This window comes from Malassezia pachydermatis (genome assembly GCF_001278385.1).
Source record: "Malassezia pachydermatis strain CBS 1879 chromosome Unknown scaffold4, whole genome shotgun sequence".
Lineage (NCBI taxonomy): Eukaryota > Fungi > Basidiomycota > Malasseziomycetes > Malasseziales > Malasseziaceae > Malassezia > Malassezia pachydermatis.
Genome location: NW_017253141.1, coordinates 242,632 through 256,410, shown reverse-complemented (window position 1 = coordinate 256,410; position 13,779 = coordinate 242,632). Strand labels below are relative to the sequence as shown.

At 58.4% G+C, this 13,779-nt stretch overlaps 7 protein-coding genes across 7 annotated transcripts; 2 read left to right on the top strand and 5 right to left on the bottom strand.

Moving 5' to 3' along the window:
- Nucleotide 1: 1 nt before the first annotated feature.
- Malapachy_3828 (mfs monosaccharide transporter) lies at nucleotides 2-3,631 on the bottom strand (the record flags this gene model as incomplete). Its single annotated transcript, XM_018138287.1, has 1 exon — nucleotides 2-3,631. The coding sequence occupies one exon, from the start codon at nucleotides 3,629-3,631 to the stop codon at nucleotides 2-4; it is 3,630 nt and encodes a 1,209-aa protein (XP_017992058.1).
- Nucleotides 3,632-3,797: 166 nt separating this feature from the next.
- Nucleotides 3,798-6,232, bottom strand: Malapachy_3829 (aminoimidazole ribonucleotide synthetase; the record flags this gene model as incomplete). Its single annotated transcript, XM_018138288.1, has 2 exons — nucleotides 3,798-5,929; nucleotides 5,956-6,232. 2 exons carry the CDS (start codon nucleotides 6,230-6,232, stop codon nucleotides 3,798-3,800), a joined length of 2,409 nt encoding a protein of 802 aa, XP_017992059.1.
- Nucleotides 6,233-6,460: 228 nt separating this feature from the next.
- Nucleotides 6,461-8,145, top strand: Malapachy_3846 (glutamate-rich wd repeat-containing protein; the record flags this gene model as incomplete). Its single annotated transcript, XM_018138305.1, has 2 exons — nucleotides 6,461-6,959; nucleotides 7,112-8,145. The coding sequence occupies 2 exons, from the start codon at nucleotides 6,461-6,463 to the stop codon at nucleotides 8,143-8,145; spliced, it is 1,533 nt and encodes a 510-aa protein (XP_017991541.1).
- A 51-nt stretch (nucleotides 8,146-8,196) lies between these two features.
- Malapachy_3864 (hypothetical protein) lies at nucleotides 8,197-8,854 on the bottom strand (the record flags this gene model as incomplete). Its single annotated transcript, XM_018138323.1, has 2 exons — nucleotides 8,197-8,594; nucleotides 8,620-8,854. The coding sequence occupies 2 exons, from the start codon at nucleotides 8,852-8,854 to the stop codon at nucleotides 8,197-8,199; spliced, it is 633 nt and encodes a 210-aa protein (XP_017991592.1).
- Nucleotides 8,855-8,928: 74 nt separating this feature from the next.
- Nucleotides 8,929-11,271, bottom strand: Malapachy_3852 (hypothetical protein; the record flags this gene model as incomplete). Its single annotated transcript, XM_018138311.1, has 2 exons — nucleotides 8,929-9,539; nucleotides 9,561-11,271. 2 exons carry the CDS (start codon nucleotides 11,269-11,271, stop codon nucleotides 8,929-8,931), a joined length of 2,322 nt encoding a protein of 773 aa, XP_017991747.1.
- Nucleotides 11,272-11,498: 227 nt separating this feature from the next.
- Nucleotides 11,499-12,509, top strand: Malapachy_3851 (g protein complex beta subunit; the record flags this gene model as incomplete). The annotated part of the gene is made up of 2 exons (XM_018138310.1): nucleotides 11,499-11,535; nucleotides 11,563-12,509. The coding sequence occupies 2 exons, from the start codon at nucleotides 11,499-11,501 to the stop codon at nucleotides 12,507-12,509; spliced, it is 984 nt and encodes a 327-aa protein (XP_017991591.1).
- A 12-nt stretch (nucleotides 12,510-12,521) lies between these two features.
- Malapachy_3858 (hypothetical protein) lies at nucleotides 12,522-13,745 on the bottom strand (the record flags this gene model as incomplete). The annotated part of the gene is made up of 1 exon (XM_018138317.1): nucleotides 12,522-13,745. One exon carries the CDS (start codon nucleotides 13,743-13,745, stop codon nucleotides 12,522-12,524), a length of 1,224 nt encoding a protein of 407 aa, XP_017991754.1.
- Between the last annotated feature and the right edge of the window lie 34 nt (nucleotides 13,746-13,779).

Genomic DNA, 13,779 nt, shown 5'->3' with positions numbered 1-13,779 from the left:
CCTACGATGTCGAATCCACTGGTAGTGCTTCATAGGAGCCGCGGTTTTGGGAGCCAAAGGCACTGGTCATACGGGACCATGTCTGAGCGAGCCACGAGGTAGAGTGTGCCGACTCGCGCTGCCGCCGTTGCACTTCCTGCTGGACATCGTCGAAGAAGCGCGGGTGTGTACTGATGGAGCGACGCACGCGACACACTTCTGGATCGGAGCCGTGCGAGGAGCGCACTTCGCCTGTCTCATAGTCCATTTGCGGGATGGGCGCGCCTTCATCGCCAAACAGCGTATCCATTTCTTCCAATGGCACACCTTGGGTTTCTGGGTAGAACAGGTATACGACCACGAACGAGCACAGACAGAAGAAAGCATGCAGCAGGTACAACTTCCATCCAATTTCCTCTTGCAGAACCGGTGTAAGCTGCCCCACAATCCAGTTGAATACCCAGTTGGTGGCTGCCGCGAGCGACGAGCCCTTCGCACGGAACGCCAAAGGCATGATCTCGGGCGTCCATGCCCACGGAATAGGGCCCCATGAGAACCCAAACGCCGCGTTGAACAAGATGACACACGCTACCACAGCAGTGGGCGTGTACGATACATTGGCGCGCAAGAAGAGACCACATGCCCCTAGCGTCAGCGCACACAGAAGAGCCCCTGTAAGCAGAATCGGACGGCGGCCCCACGTATCCACAAGGAACCAAGTGGGAATCGTCGAGAGCACATACATGATCGCGTTGAGCCCCGTCATGAGAATCGCGTCACGGCCAATCCAGCCGGCGCTCTCAAAGACCAGCGGCGCGTAGTACGAAATCACATTGATGCCATTCAACTGCGCAAACATTTGCGATGACATGCCGATCAGTGTGCGGTAGCGCAGTCGCTGCCACATCGTACGATACGATCGGTCGCCCTGCGCACGCATTTGAAGTACACTCGTCTTGATTTCCCAGAACTCCAGCTTCGCACGCACATGTCGTGGATCGTCCTTGTCGTGGAGATCTGTGAGAACCAGCATCGCCTCCTTATCGCGGTCCTGGTCACACAGCCAGCGTGGACTCTCTGGCAGCAGGACCGACCCAAACGCCAGCGTCAATCCAATCATAGGCTGGACGAGCAGAGGCGTGCGCCAGGCCATATTGCCTTCCAGGAGCCCACTCGCATAGTCAAACCACACGCTGGCCATGTACCCCACAATGTTGCCGGTAAACTCGATGCACGCCAACTTGCCGCGGTTCTCCGCTGGCGATACCTCACTTTGATACGTCGGCACAATCATGCTGAGAAAGCCCACACCGAAACCTGAGAGAATGCGGCCCACCACCATGGAGCGGTACCCAAGAGCACACGTTTGCACCATACCGCCCAGCGAAAAGAGAAGCGCGCCCCACACGAGCACAGCCTTGCGGCCAAAGCGGTCTGCAAGCACACCACTTAGCAGCGACGTCAGCAATGCCCCAATCTCGAGAATCGCGACCATAGTACCGACCTGTGCCGCCGTCGGATGCTCAAAGAACTCTTTAAAGGCAGGGTGTGTGAGAATGCCACTCATCACGCCCTGGTCGTAGCCAAACATAAACACACCAAGACTGGCAAAGCACGTCACAAACATCATGAGCGCATCGCCATGCATGCCCAAATAGCGGCTCAGTGGGTTCGTCGATTGCGATGCATCCACCTGCGGGGGATGCACGACGTCTATCTCTGACTGTGCGGCGTCGTGCAAGTACGGCAATGAATGCGAGCGACGAACTGGTGCCAACTCCGGTGGCTGAATCTCACTAGGAAGGCTCAGGGGCAGCGCAGCTGGGGTCGAGCCATTCATGCCGGACGTGCCGCTGCTCGTAAAGCTGGTCGACTTGTAGTCGTCGAGGGGGTCCAGCATATCCACGGCATCTAGATCGCCATCACCGTTGCGTGTGCGCGTAACTGTGATATGGGTGGGCTGTTTGACAAACTGTGTCGTTGACGCATCCATAGGCGAGTCCATGCGCGGCGCCAAAGCCGCCTCGATGGCGTCGCGCGCACGTGCCTCTTCCGCCACGCGTTTCTTCTCGTTTCGCAGTTCTTCGGCCGCGCGAATGCCCCACGACCCACGGAAGATGAAGTGGACTTCTTCGAGCGACAAACCTCGCGTGTCTGGGAAACAGAACAAGCAGAACACAAAGCCAATCGCACACAGACCAGCGTAAAAGCCGAACGAACCAGACGAGGTCGCAGCCCGAGCCAGCGATAGATAGGTCGCACCAATGATCAAGTTGCATGCCCAGTTGGTCGCCGTTGCAATGCTGGTTCCCACAGCACGCGTCTCGATCGCAAACAGCTCGCCCTGCTGCCACGGCACATTGCCGATACCAAAGCCATAGAAGAAGACGTAAATAATGAACGCAACAATAATCAGATACGTCCATACTTTCCGACCCGAAGGAATATCGGATACCACATCACCGCTTGGTGTGGTCGGAAGGAACGCAAAGCAAATTGCTGCAAAGACCAAGGCTGCGACCATGATCGGCACCGACCACAGAAGTACACGACGTCGACCAATCAAGTCAATAAAACGCAATGCAAAGAGCGTCGCCAGGAAGTTGGTGGCACTTACAATCAACGAGACAGCAACAGGCTTGTTAAAGCCAATCGCCTCGAAGATGGTACCACTGTAGTACATCAGCGTATTGAAACCAGAGAGCTGTTGCATTGCTTGCAGACCGCATGCGATCGCAAGGGCACGCGCGTTCGGCCCAGTCAACAGCATGCGCAGGCGCTGCATGTACGGCAGCTTCTCCATACGAGTGTCCAGCTGATGCAGTGCTTGAGCCAGATCTTCAGCCCGCTGCCGGCAGTACTCCTCGGTCGCATGTGGATAGATCCGGCGGAACGTACGTACAGCACGCTCGAGATTGCCGCGGTGACTATCGTACCGTGGCGACTCTGGCAGCCAAGCCATCGTCGCCAGGGAAATGATCGCAGGGATCGCACCGCCAGCGACTGTGTAGCGCCAACCGCCATGGACGCCTTCAAAGCCAGCACCTACGGCGGTAGCTACCAGCTGACCGAGCGTAAGGAACACGACATTGAGCGTCACCAATCGTCCACGCAGGTGGGCAGGGGCTAATTCGCCAATCCACAACGGCACAATCATGGACGCGATGCCGACACCGATACCTACAACGAAACGGCCGCCAATCAGTGTCCACGTATTGTGCGCGGCCGCCTGGATGATGGCGCCTACAATAAACACAATGTTGGCCAACGCAATCACGGCCTTCCGACCGAACCAGTCGGAAGGGAACATGGCACAGACCGATCCGATCAACGCGCCGAGCGACGTAGCCGACGTAATAAACTGCTTGGTACCATCGCCAAGCAGGCCAAAGTCGCCAAACTGATCCAGAGAGACAAGAACAGAGGATACGTAGCCAGTGTCGTAGCCAAACAATGAGCCACACAACGCGGCACACATCGTCAGGACCCACATCATCACACCGACGCGCTCCATATTGCCCGTCGCAATCGCAGTCCTCAACGCCGACGAGCCATCGTCAGAGGCGTATGCCTTCGCACTCTTGGCATGAGCCGGCTCGGCAAATGGATCGTCGATGGAGCTTGTCCGCTCGACCATCTCAATGTTTGACATCGTTTCGATGGGGCGAGGAGCCACACACGGAGAGAGCGTCCTTTAGAAAAAAACCGCGCGAACCCACGGCCCCTCCGCGTCGCCTCTCGTCGCCCCCAGCACCCAAAAGGGCCTTCTCCACATGCCCTCCCAGCGAGCCTCCACCACCACTCTTCTGCTACGAGCGCTACATAGTCCACGAGTCCAAGTGCGCGTACGTCACGCCCGGCTGCGACGTAAGCTCGCCCATGGTGACAGGTGCTTCACCCGCAGCCTGCAATGCCGCACACGTCGCGTCACAGGCCGAGGCGGGAACGACGAGGACCATACCGATACCGTTGTTGAATGTACGTGCCATCTCTGCCGCCTCAATGTGGCCCTGCTGCTGCAGCCAGGCAAACAGCGGGGGGCGGGCCCACGTACTCAGATCAATGTGCGCGCCGAGACCGTCAGGCAGCACACGCGGGATGTTCTCGGTAAAACCGCCGCCCGTAATGTGCGCGAGACCCAGCACGGCATGATCAGTGGAGTGAAGGACATGGTGCAGTGCCTGAACGTAGATACGCGTCGGCGCAAGGAGCGCCTCGCCAAGCGTCGCTGGCGTCGACACGCCATCCACGACCGACCCAGGCGCGCCCCAGGGGCACGGCGCGTGCAGCGACACACCCGACTTGGCCACGACCTTCCGCACGAGCGAGTAGCCGTTGGAGTGCACGCCGCTCGAGCGCAGACCAATAAGCTTATCGCCTGCTTGCATCGACGACATGCGTGGAAGAATCGCGCTACGCTCGACCGCACCAACAGCAAAGCCTGCCACATCGTACTCGTCGCCGACGTACATACCTGGCATCTCAGCCGTTTCACCACCGATCAACGCGCACTGCGCCTGACGGCAGCCTTCCGCCACGCCGCTCACCACAGCCGAAGCCGTGTCGACATCCAGCTTGGAGCAGGCAAAGTAGTCGAGGAAGTAGAGCGGCTGCGCGCCTTGCACGATCAGGTCGTTCACCGACATGGCGACCAAGTCAATACCAATCGTATCATGCTTGCCGAAGTCGAGCGCCACACGCAGCTTCGTGCCCACACCATCTGTACCGCTCACAAGCAGCGGGTCGTTCATACCCAGTGCCTTCAAGTCAAACACACCGCCAAAGCCGCCCAGCGAACCGACACAGCCTGTACGCTGCGTGCTCTTGGCCAGCGGCTTAATGCGCTCGACCAGCGCATTGCCCGCATCAATGTCGACACCTGCCGCTGCGTACGTCAGACTCTCCGAGGTGGACGCTGCCTTGCCGAGCGCACGGTGCGCAATGTCGCGGCGGAAGACCATGCCGTCAAACTGAATGCTGTTCACGCCCGCGTACGCATGCTCCAATGCCTCTTCCAGCGTGCTGCCGACCGCCGACACGGCCAGCACACGACCACCAGCCGTGACCAGCGTCCCATCCTCAAGACGCTTCGTGCCAGCATGGTACACAGACACATTGCCCGGCACCGCACTCATATCGATCGGGACGCCCGTCGCGTACTTGCCGGGGTAGCCACCACTGGCCATGATAATGCTCACTGCAAAACCGGGACGCACAGCCAGCTCTACGCAGTCCAAACGGCGCTCGACACATGCCATCATCACATCCGTCAACGTCGTTGGCTCGGCCAGCAGTTCCAGCACAGCTTCCGTCTCTGGATCACCGAATCGTACATTGTACTCGAGCACTTTCGGCCCCTTGCTGGTAAGCATCAAACCGACGAACAGCATGCCGACAAAGGGTGTGCCGTCGCGACGCATACCCTCAATGGTCGGCAAGAGCACTTCGTTGCGAATACGTTCTTCCATGCCTGGCGCAGTACCGTCCGGCGTCGGGCAGTATGCACCCATACCGCCTGTGTTCAGGCCCGTATCGCCCTCGCCAATGCGCTTGTGGTCCTGGCAGCCAGGCAGCGCACGAACAGTGTAGCCATCCGAGAAGGCCAGCACGGAAAGCTCCGAGCCGTCCAGACGCTCCTCGACGACCAAGGCATCGCCAGCATCGCCAAACACCTTCTTCACCAGCAGATCTTGCACACCCTCATACGCCTCTTCGTCCGTCTCAGGGAGAATCACACCCTTGCCGCCGGCCAGGCCACTCGCCTTGAGCACTATGGCCTTCGCACCGCCCAACTCTTGAATGTACGCCATGCAGGCATCGACTTGATCGGCCGTAAAAGTACGGTACGCCGCCGTAGGGATATGGTGACGTGCCATAAAGTCCTTGGCATAGGCCTTGGAGCCTTCCATCTGCGCTGCCTCCTTCGAGGGGCCGAACACTGGAATACCGACTGGGGGTGAGTACTCAAGGACGTACCTTGGCGGAAAGCCGTCTCGACGCCTTCGACCAGAGGCGCCTCTGGGCCTGGCACACACAATGTAATCTTGTTGTCCTTTGCCCATTGCGCAATGTCCGAGAAATCACCACTAGCTTTGGGGGAGGCCAAATTGGTGCAGCGATGACCTAGCGTCGCTGTACCGCCATTGCCAGGCGCTACATACACATGCTCTACACGCTCCGAGCGGAGCAGGTGCAGAGCAAGCGCATGCTCACGACCACCAGAGCCTAGAACAAGCGCACGAATTGCCGACATCGATCAATGAACGTCCGTGCAAAAAATTGGAGGGCCACGCCGGTGTGAGTGACCTTGCAGTCACCCGCACAGCGCTGAGTCAGCGCCGTGTACGAGGGACAAGTGGAGGCACGGTGGCATGGCATGGCTGCGGATGCGAATGCGAATGCCAGCACCGCGTGGCATTTTTTTCTTCGGGTTTTTTTTTCTAGGCAGGTCGGCCCAAGCACTTTTTTTTGGCTTTGTACCATGTCCAAACGCACGTTGGCCGATGGCGAGGTCGCGCCTGATGCGGAGCGCCCCCGTGTCGACGGTGCGACGGATGCATCTGTCCCCCCTCACGATGAGGGTATGGGTGAATTTGAGGATCCCTTTGAGGATGAGATTGAAAGCGACGGCGAAGTCGTGAACAACCAAGGCGAGATGGAGTTGGAAGAAGTAGAGAACGAGGCCCTGGATGACGAAGAGACGTCAGCACCGCCTACGGAGGCGTACATGCCTGGTGTAATGCCATTGGAAGAAGGCCAGACGCTAGTGCCTGATCAGTCTGCGTACCATATGCTACACCGCATGAACGTGACGTGGCCCTGCTTGTCGTTCGACTTTTTGCGCGATCATTTGGGCTCGCAGCGCCAGACGATGCCGCATACGGCCTACTTTGTCGCGGGTACACAGGCCGATACGGCCAAGAACAATGAAGTGCTGGTCATGAAGGCCAGTGCTATGCATCGCACATCGCGTGATGATGGTACGTATTCCCCCCATTGCTTGGCTATGATGTCTTGAGGCATTTGGCTGTATGAGCGGCGTGCCGCTCGATGCCGAAAACAAACTCGCTACCTATCTTATTTTCTCTGAGCCTACCACAATGGATTTCTGAAACAGTACTAACGATGCCAGCCAATTCTGACGATGAGGACGACGATGAGGACGACGATGTCGATGAAGATGCCGTGCTGGAGTACAAATCGATCCCGCATCTGGGCGGCATCAACCGTATCCGCGCCGCTCCCACGACGACTCCCACATCGGACTTGGAGCCCTGCCTCGATCCATACCCTGTGGCCACGTGGTCCGAGATAGGCAAGGTGCACATCTGGGACGTGCGGCCGCTGTACAATGCGCTGAACCAGCCCGGCACGACCATCGATAAGAAGAAGGTGCAGACGCCGCTCTTTACAGTGTCGTCGCACCGCACCGAAGGTTTTGCCATGGACTGGGGCGGTGTCCTTGGCGGCGGTTCGTCTGGCAAGGGCGGGCACCTGCGTCTGGTCACAGGTGATATGCATAGCAAGATTTTCCTCACGACAAGCAACAATACCGGCTTTACAACACACGCTACGCCGTTTGAGAGTCATACATCGTCGGTGGAGGACTTGCAGTGGTCACCTGCTGAGCCGACCGTCTTTGCGTCGTGCTCGGCAGACCGCAGTATTCGTATTTGGGATGTGCGTGTAAAGTCGCATCGCTCGGCGCTCACCGTCGATGCCGCGCATGAGCAGGATGTGAATGTGATCAGCTGGAACCGTGGCACGCAGTACCTGCTGCTCTCAGGTGGCGATGATGGCGCCTTGAATGTATGGGATATGCGTGCCTTCAAGAATACCCAGCGGTCTACCCCTGTGGCGCACTTCCAATGGCATCGTGCGCCGATCAGCAGTGTGGAATGGCACCCGGAAGAAGACAGCATCTTTGCGGCGTCAGGTCGGGATGATCAAGTGACGTTGTGGGACCTGGGTGTAGAGCATGACGACGAGGAACAGGCTGCCCAGATGCCCACAGGCCCGAACGGCGAGCCTGTGCCGAGTCAGCTGCTGTTCTGTCACCACGGTGCAAGCGATATCAAGGAAGTGCACTGGCACCCGCAGATCCCCGGTATGCTCGGTACAACGTCTTCGGACGGCTTCCACTTCTTCAAGACCATCTCTGTGTAGTGTACCATAGTATTATGATTTTCTATTCGCAATATATGTATGCGCGAAGTGCTAACGCTTTTTATCGCTCCCGGCGCCCGTGTACTGCCACATCTCCATGGCAGCAACCAAGTCGTCTGGCAAAGTGGCCTTGCACAGCTTGTCGTAGTCGTAGCCTACGCAGTCAAAGTCGGCCTCGGCGACCATCGCACGCTGGTTGACTGAGTAGGCCACTTCCTTGATCACGAAACGATCACGACGACGCAGTGGGTACGGAGCACTGCCAATCACGACCGTGTCAGGGTACGTCACAGGCCGACGGTAGCGGCAGTACGTCGACGCAAGAATAATGCCTACGCCGCGGCCCAGCGCCAAGTTGTCACGGAGCTCAGGTCGCATGGTGCTTGTCACACGCTCAATCCAGCGCATACGGGCAGTCTCAAACCAGCGAATGTAGTGTGCATTGTTGACTATGGTAAGTGACACTGGACGTACCATGCTGGAATTGATCATGATCGCCCCAGCTTACCGGCTGGCGAAAGACAGAGAGGCGAGGGAAGCCCATATCGGCGACAGCCTGCTCAGCCGCTTGAATCTTCGCTTCGTACTCTGCATCCTCCTTCGCAACAGACTCCGGAGAGATGGGACGGTACGAACTATGCGTGGCACGAGCCAGCAGAGGCACAGCTGGCCGACCAAGACCTCGCCGCGTCAACGACAAGAGAGACATGATGGGCCTACGACAAGGGTCGATGTGCCACGTGTGGAGGGTTCACGCGTTTTAAGGGTATCTACAAAGAAGCGCTAACTAGGCGAGAAAGGCTGGCGTCGTCGACGCTCTTGCGCTGTACGCAATCGCATCCGCCGCGGTGGCGATGGTGTATTCGTTCGTGGTCGCTTAGAAGGCGAGGCCTCGATGTCTGCATGCTCGGGATCCGTTTTCATCCATTGAGCGCCCAAACTCTGTGGTAGCACATACACATCGTCCAGCAAGGCCGGGCCGACTATACGGCACAAGGCATGGTACACCGACTCAGGCAGCGAATCCGCATCCAACGGTTGCATCTCCAGACTATCGGTGATCACATCAGTCTGTTCCGCGCCTTCTTCTTCTAGCACAGTAGGGTTCAGCGTACAGGAACGCACAATAAACGTCGGCGCTCCGTCTTCTTTCGTCAATGTCAGCCGCTGGAACGCGCAGTGAGAACGCGTGGCATGTTGCGAGGGCGATGAAAACATGATATCGTGCTCGTCTGGCTGCTCCAGCAAATTGGATGTGTCCGCTTCTTCGTCCTCACTCAGCGCTTCAGTGCTGGCATCGGACACGTCCCTATCAGGGGAAGGCTGCGTGGCCAACTCCGCTGGCTCGTCCTTGCCTTGCGAGGTGGGGTACGTGTCATGGGCCTCCGATGTATCTGGATGTTCAGACAACGTACCATCAGATGCCGTTGTTACCTGGTTCGTGGCAGCATCAGCGGAAGACACTCGGGACGCATCAGCTTGGACAGATAACAACGAAGGATCGATCATGGTAGGCTCATCCTGCGAAGCCAACGAGTCCATAGGCGACACATGTGCAGGCTGTGCATCTGTGGCTGGCGTCTCCGAGACGGGCACGGGGTCCGTCATCGACGATGGCCCTGATGTCTCGTCGCGTTCGTACGTCGGCAGCTCAATAACTACTTCGGAACGTGGCGCTGTGGTCGCCTCCGCAGACGTGTCTACGGTGGACGTGTTCTCAGCCGTCTCAGACGTAGGAAGGAGAGAGGCGGTGATTGCATCTTCGTCCATCACCTCGGTAAGGTTTGTACGAGTCTCAGACGCCTCATCGATAGGCAAAGATGGATGTAGAGCTGGCTCTTCCTCCGTAAAAGGTGAGGCATCGGCTATCAAAGAGGCCGGCATGTCCATATGAGCCGTCGGTTCAGTGTTCCGTTGGCTCAGCCCAATATCTTCATCATTGTCCCCTTCATTTTCATCCTCCAGCATGTTTTCTTCCTCCTCCTCCTCCTCCTCCTCTTGTTCCGCAAGCATGCTGTCTTCTTCTTCTTCTTCTAGCATATTGTCTTCTGCCAGCATGTTTTCTCCATCACCCTCTTCTTCATCTTCCTCATTGCTATTGCCTTCAGCAAGGGCATCATCCACAGCGTAGGACCACAACTTGGGAAGAGAAGGGGGCGACGTCGTTTCCTCTTCTTCCTCTTCCTCTTCCTCTTCCTCTTCCTCTTCCTCTTCCTCTTCCTCTTCCTCTTCCTCGCTGTCGGATAAAACGACGATCGGGGCGTGTTGACCACCTTGGCCAGGTATCAAAAGCTCAGCGGGCGTGGCCTGCTCCGTATCTTCATACGAGTGCGTCGACGCTGCGTGCGCCAAGTCACGTAAAAACGGCGATGCATTGTCCTGCCTGGGCGAGTCCCCCGTGGTATCGTCGTTGTCGCCATCGTCGTCATCGTCTTGGCTATCATTTTTGCCCTCGTGGTCTTCATCCTCGTCAGCCTCCATGGCGTCATCCTCGGCAGGATCTCCGCTGCCCTCGTCATCGTCGCTGTCACTGGTAGCACTGGATGCAGAAGCGTCACTCTCCACCACTTCAATTTTGGGGCGTGGAGGTGGCATAGCCTCTTCTTCAGCTTGCGCCTCCGTCATACCTGCACGAAAGCGCAGGAGGGCATCCACGTCGACAGGCCCATTCGACTGGGTCTGAAAGAGCGAGAAGAGGGAGGATGGGCCTTCTTCCTGTGGCTCGTCCACACGCCATACTTTTTCTGCAAAGCCGTCCATCTCCACAGGCTGCTCACTCTCCTCGTCGACGACGCCGCCTAGCGCCAAGAGCTCTTTCATAGCATCAGCAGCGAGGCGTAAATGCGACTTGGCTTCCGGGTCCTCCGGAATCGATTCAGGCGCCTCCTCTTCGTGGTCGGACGCGACCATCCTAGGCGCCTGGTGTTGAGCGCGAATCAGCGGCGGGGTTGAGGGAGGGGCCTGGTCGCGAGACAGGGGCCTTCGTCGTTCCAGCAGGACGGAACGTACATGCTCGCGCAATCCATACAGCCACTGCGACTCGTCAAAGCTATCGAACGCTGAGCGACGATGAGTATGCATAGCTCTGGAGCGGCGAGACTCGGCCCAGGACCCTGCGTGGGACATGGTCGTCACCACGTGGACACAAAGGGGGGCCGTGCAGAGCGGAGGAGGAGGACAAGAGCAGGGGGTCTCGCGATCGGCCGAGGGACCGCTATTGGCTCCCTCTCTGCTGTTCCTTGCGGGGACCACGACTTTGCGGTCCTTTCGGCTGACGATACTCATGCCGGAAGAGCTGCAGGATGCCATTACATCGCAACGCGTCGAGTCAGACGCGCTAAAGCAGAAACTGGATGCGCGCTCAAAAAGCATGGCGGATACCAACTGTACGTACCTCTACGAGAAGCTCATGGACAGTGCGCTTAGCTGCGAGTCATGTGCCGGCGATCCGCTCGTTGAACATCAAGCGCCAAATGACCATGCGATGCCAATCCTCGAAAGTACCAGCCCTGACATGGTCAAATGAGGGACGGTATCTACTGACCGCTTCGCAGGACGGCTATTTGGTGCTCTGGAATCCGCACCATGGCCAAAAGGTGCAGGCCATCCCCACGCCTGTGCCGTATGTCATGTGCTGTGCCTACTGTCCCTCGGGCCTGCTGGTCGCGTCTGGTGGACTGGACAATGCATGCTCGATCTACAATCTGCGGCATCGCGAGAGTGCGGTGGATGTGCCCGTGGAGCACACACTCGTGGGTCACTCTGGCTACATTAGCGCGTGTGAGTTTCTCGATGATTATACATTGTTCACGGCGTCGGGCGATGGCACTATCGTGCAATGGGATACAGAGTCGGAAACGCCAGTCCATACGTTTTCCGAGCACCAGGGCGACGTCCTAAGCTTGGCCCTTTCGCCGACCAGTCCTGACGTGTTTGTCTCCAGCGGCATTGATTCGCATGTGCGTGTATGGGACCGGCGCACGGGCCGCGTGCAGCATACGTTCACGGGCCACCGCTCGGATGTAAACAGTGTGGCCATGTTCCCCGACGGCATGGCTTTGGCGTCAAGCTCTGACGATGGAACGTGCCGTCTGTGGGATGTGCGCTCACAACGTGAGCTGAATATCTACGAGCCTGCGACATCAGCCTCGCCTGTGAAGTCAATCGCCTTCTCACGCTCAGGCCGTATGCTCTGTGCCGGCTACGAAAACCACAAGTGCGTGGTATGGGATACGCTGCGCGCCGAGGCCGTGGCCACGCTTACAGGTCATGATGCGCGTGTGACATGTGTACGCACGTGCCCTACAGGGGAGCGATTTGCTACCGCTGGGTGGGATGGCAAAGTCGTGGTATGGGGTATCTAGCTAGATAGGATGTTATGAGTTACGTCGAACGACCGGACTAGGCGTTGGTGTCCAGCGAGCAGAGCGCGGCGTCGACGAGGGATTGGCGCGGTACAGCGTCGAGACAGAACGACTGGTACGCTGCAGCAACGTGCGAGCAGCAGGACTGAGTATGTCAGTACTAGGCCGTGGCGTCCTCGACGCTGAGGCAGCACTGGCTCGTGGCGTCGCTGCCACAGACGGTGTCCCGATGTCTGTACGTGGTGTGGACGGCATGCTCACGAACCCGTAGCCATTCACACGAGGGGACGAAGTGCCATGAATCGCAGCATCGACCACACTGCTACTGGGCGTCGATGGAGTCGTAGCCGACGATGGCATGCCTAGATCGCTGTGCCAATCCAAACGCGTATTGGCATGAACCAGCCGCGGGGGCGGCATATCTGTCTTGGTCGCTTTCGCTGTAGACGTGAGACTGCCAGGCGCATGCATAAGCGCTCCCTGTGCGTGAGACGACGAGGTCGGCGGTACTGGCGGTGGTGGCGGCGCCAGCAAGCCTTTCGGCGCGGAGGGCCCGGCCAGCCGCCGACCCGCTTCAGCTTCGTGGTGGGCCGCCTCGATCTTTGCTTGGCGCTTGGCCGTCTCGTGCTCCGCCGCCTTGTAGGCCCAGTCGTACTTCTCACGACGTCGCTTGCGTGTGACGTCCATGAGATGCGCAAACGATGCATTGTCTTCGGTTGTGTAGCGTGTTTGGTACTGCCCCATCGTCAGGTTGGTAGGCACATCTGCAGCGTGCATCGAAGTGGACGAGCGAGGCGTATCGCCCACGTACGACAAGGGCGTTGTGCCCACCGAGGGCCTCGGTGTATCGGATCGAGGCGTGGAGGAAGGCATGGGCATCGGCGTGAGTGGCTCGCCGTCGTCCGCCCGTCGTGTTCGCTCGGTAAGCACGCCGTATCGTGCTTCTTCGTGCACAAGGCGGCGTGCCGCTTCCTCAATTTCATCCTGGGTCCCTTCATCCAGGGCCGTAAGATAGGCATTCTGCGCCTGAAGACGTGGCAAGTCGGGGAAAAAATCACGTTGGATAATGCGTGAAAGGCCACTGGTGTACGTCTCCTCGTCCAGCACCACTTGCTGCCGCAGCGATCGTTCGCCGATCTGCGGCGGCGCAGAGACGGTGCCGCGTGTCGCGAGCGCCATGTCTGACGACGCAGGCGTTGACGTTTCTCGTGGAGCCGCCGGGCCCTCGTCGCGCATCGTGGTCGGTCGTGCTAGTACGACGTTGGTGGAG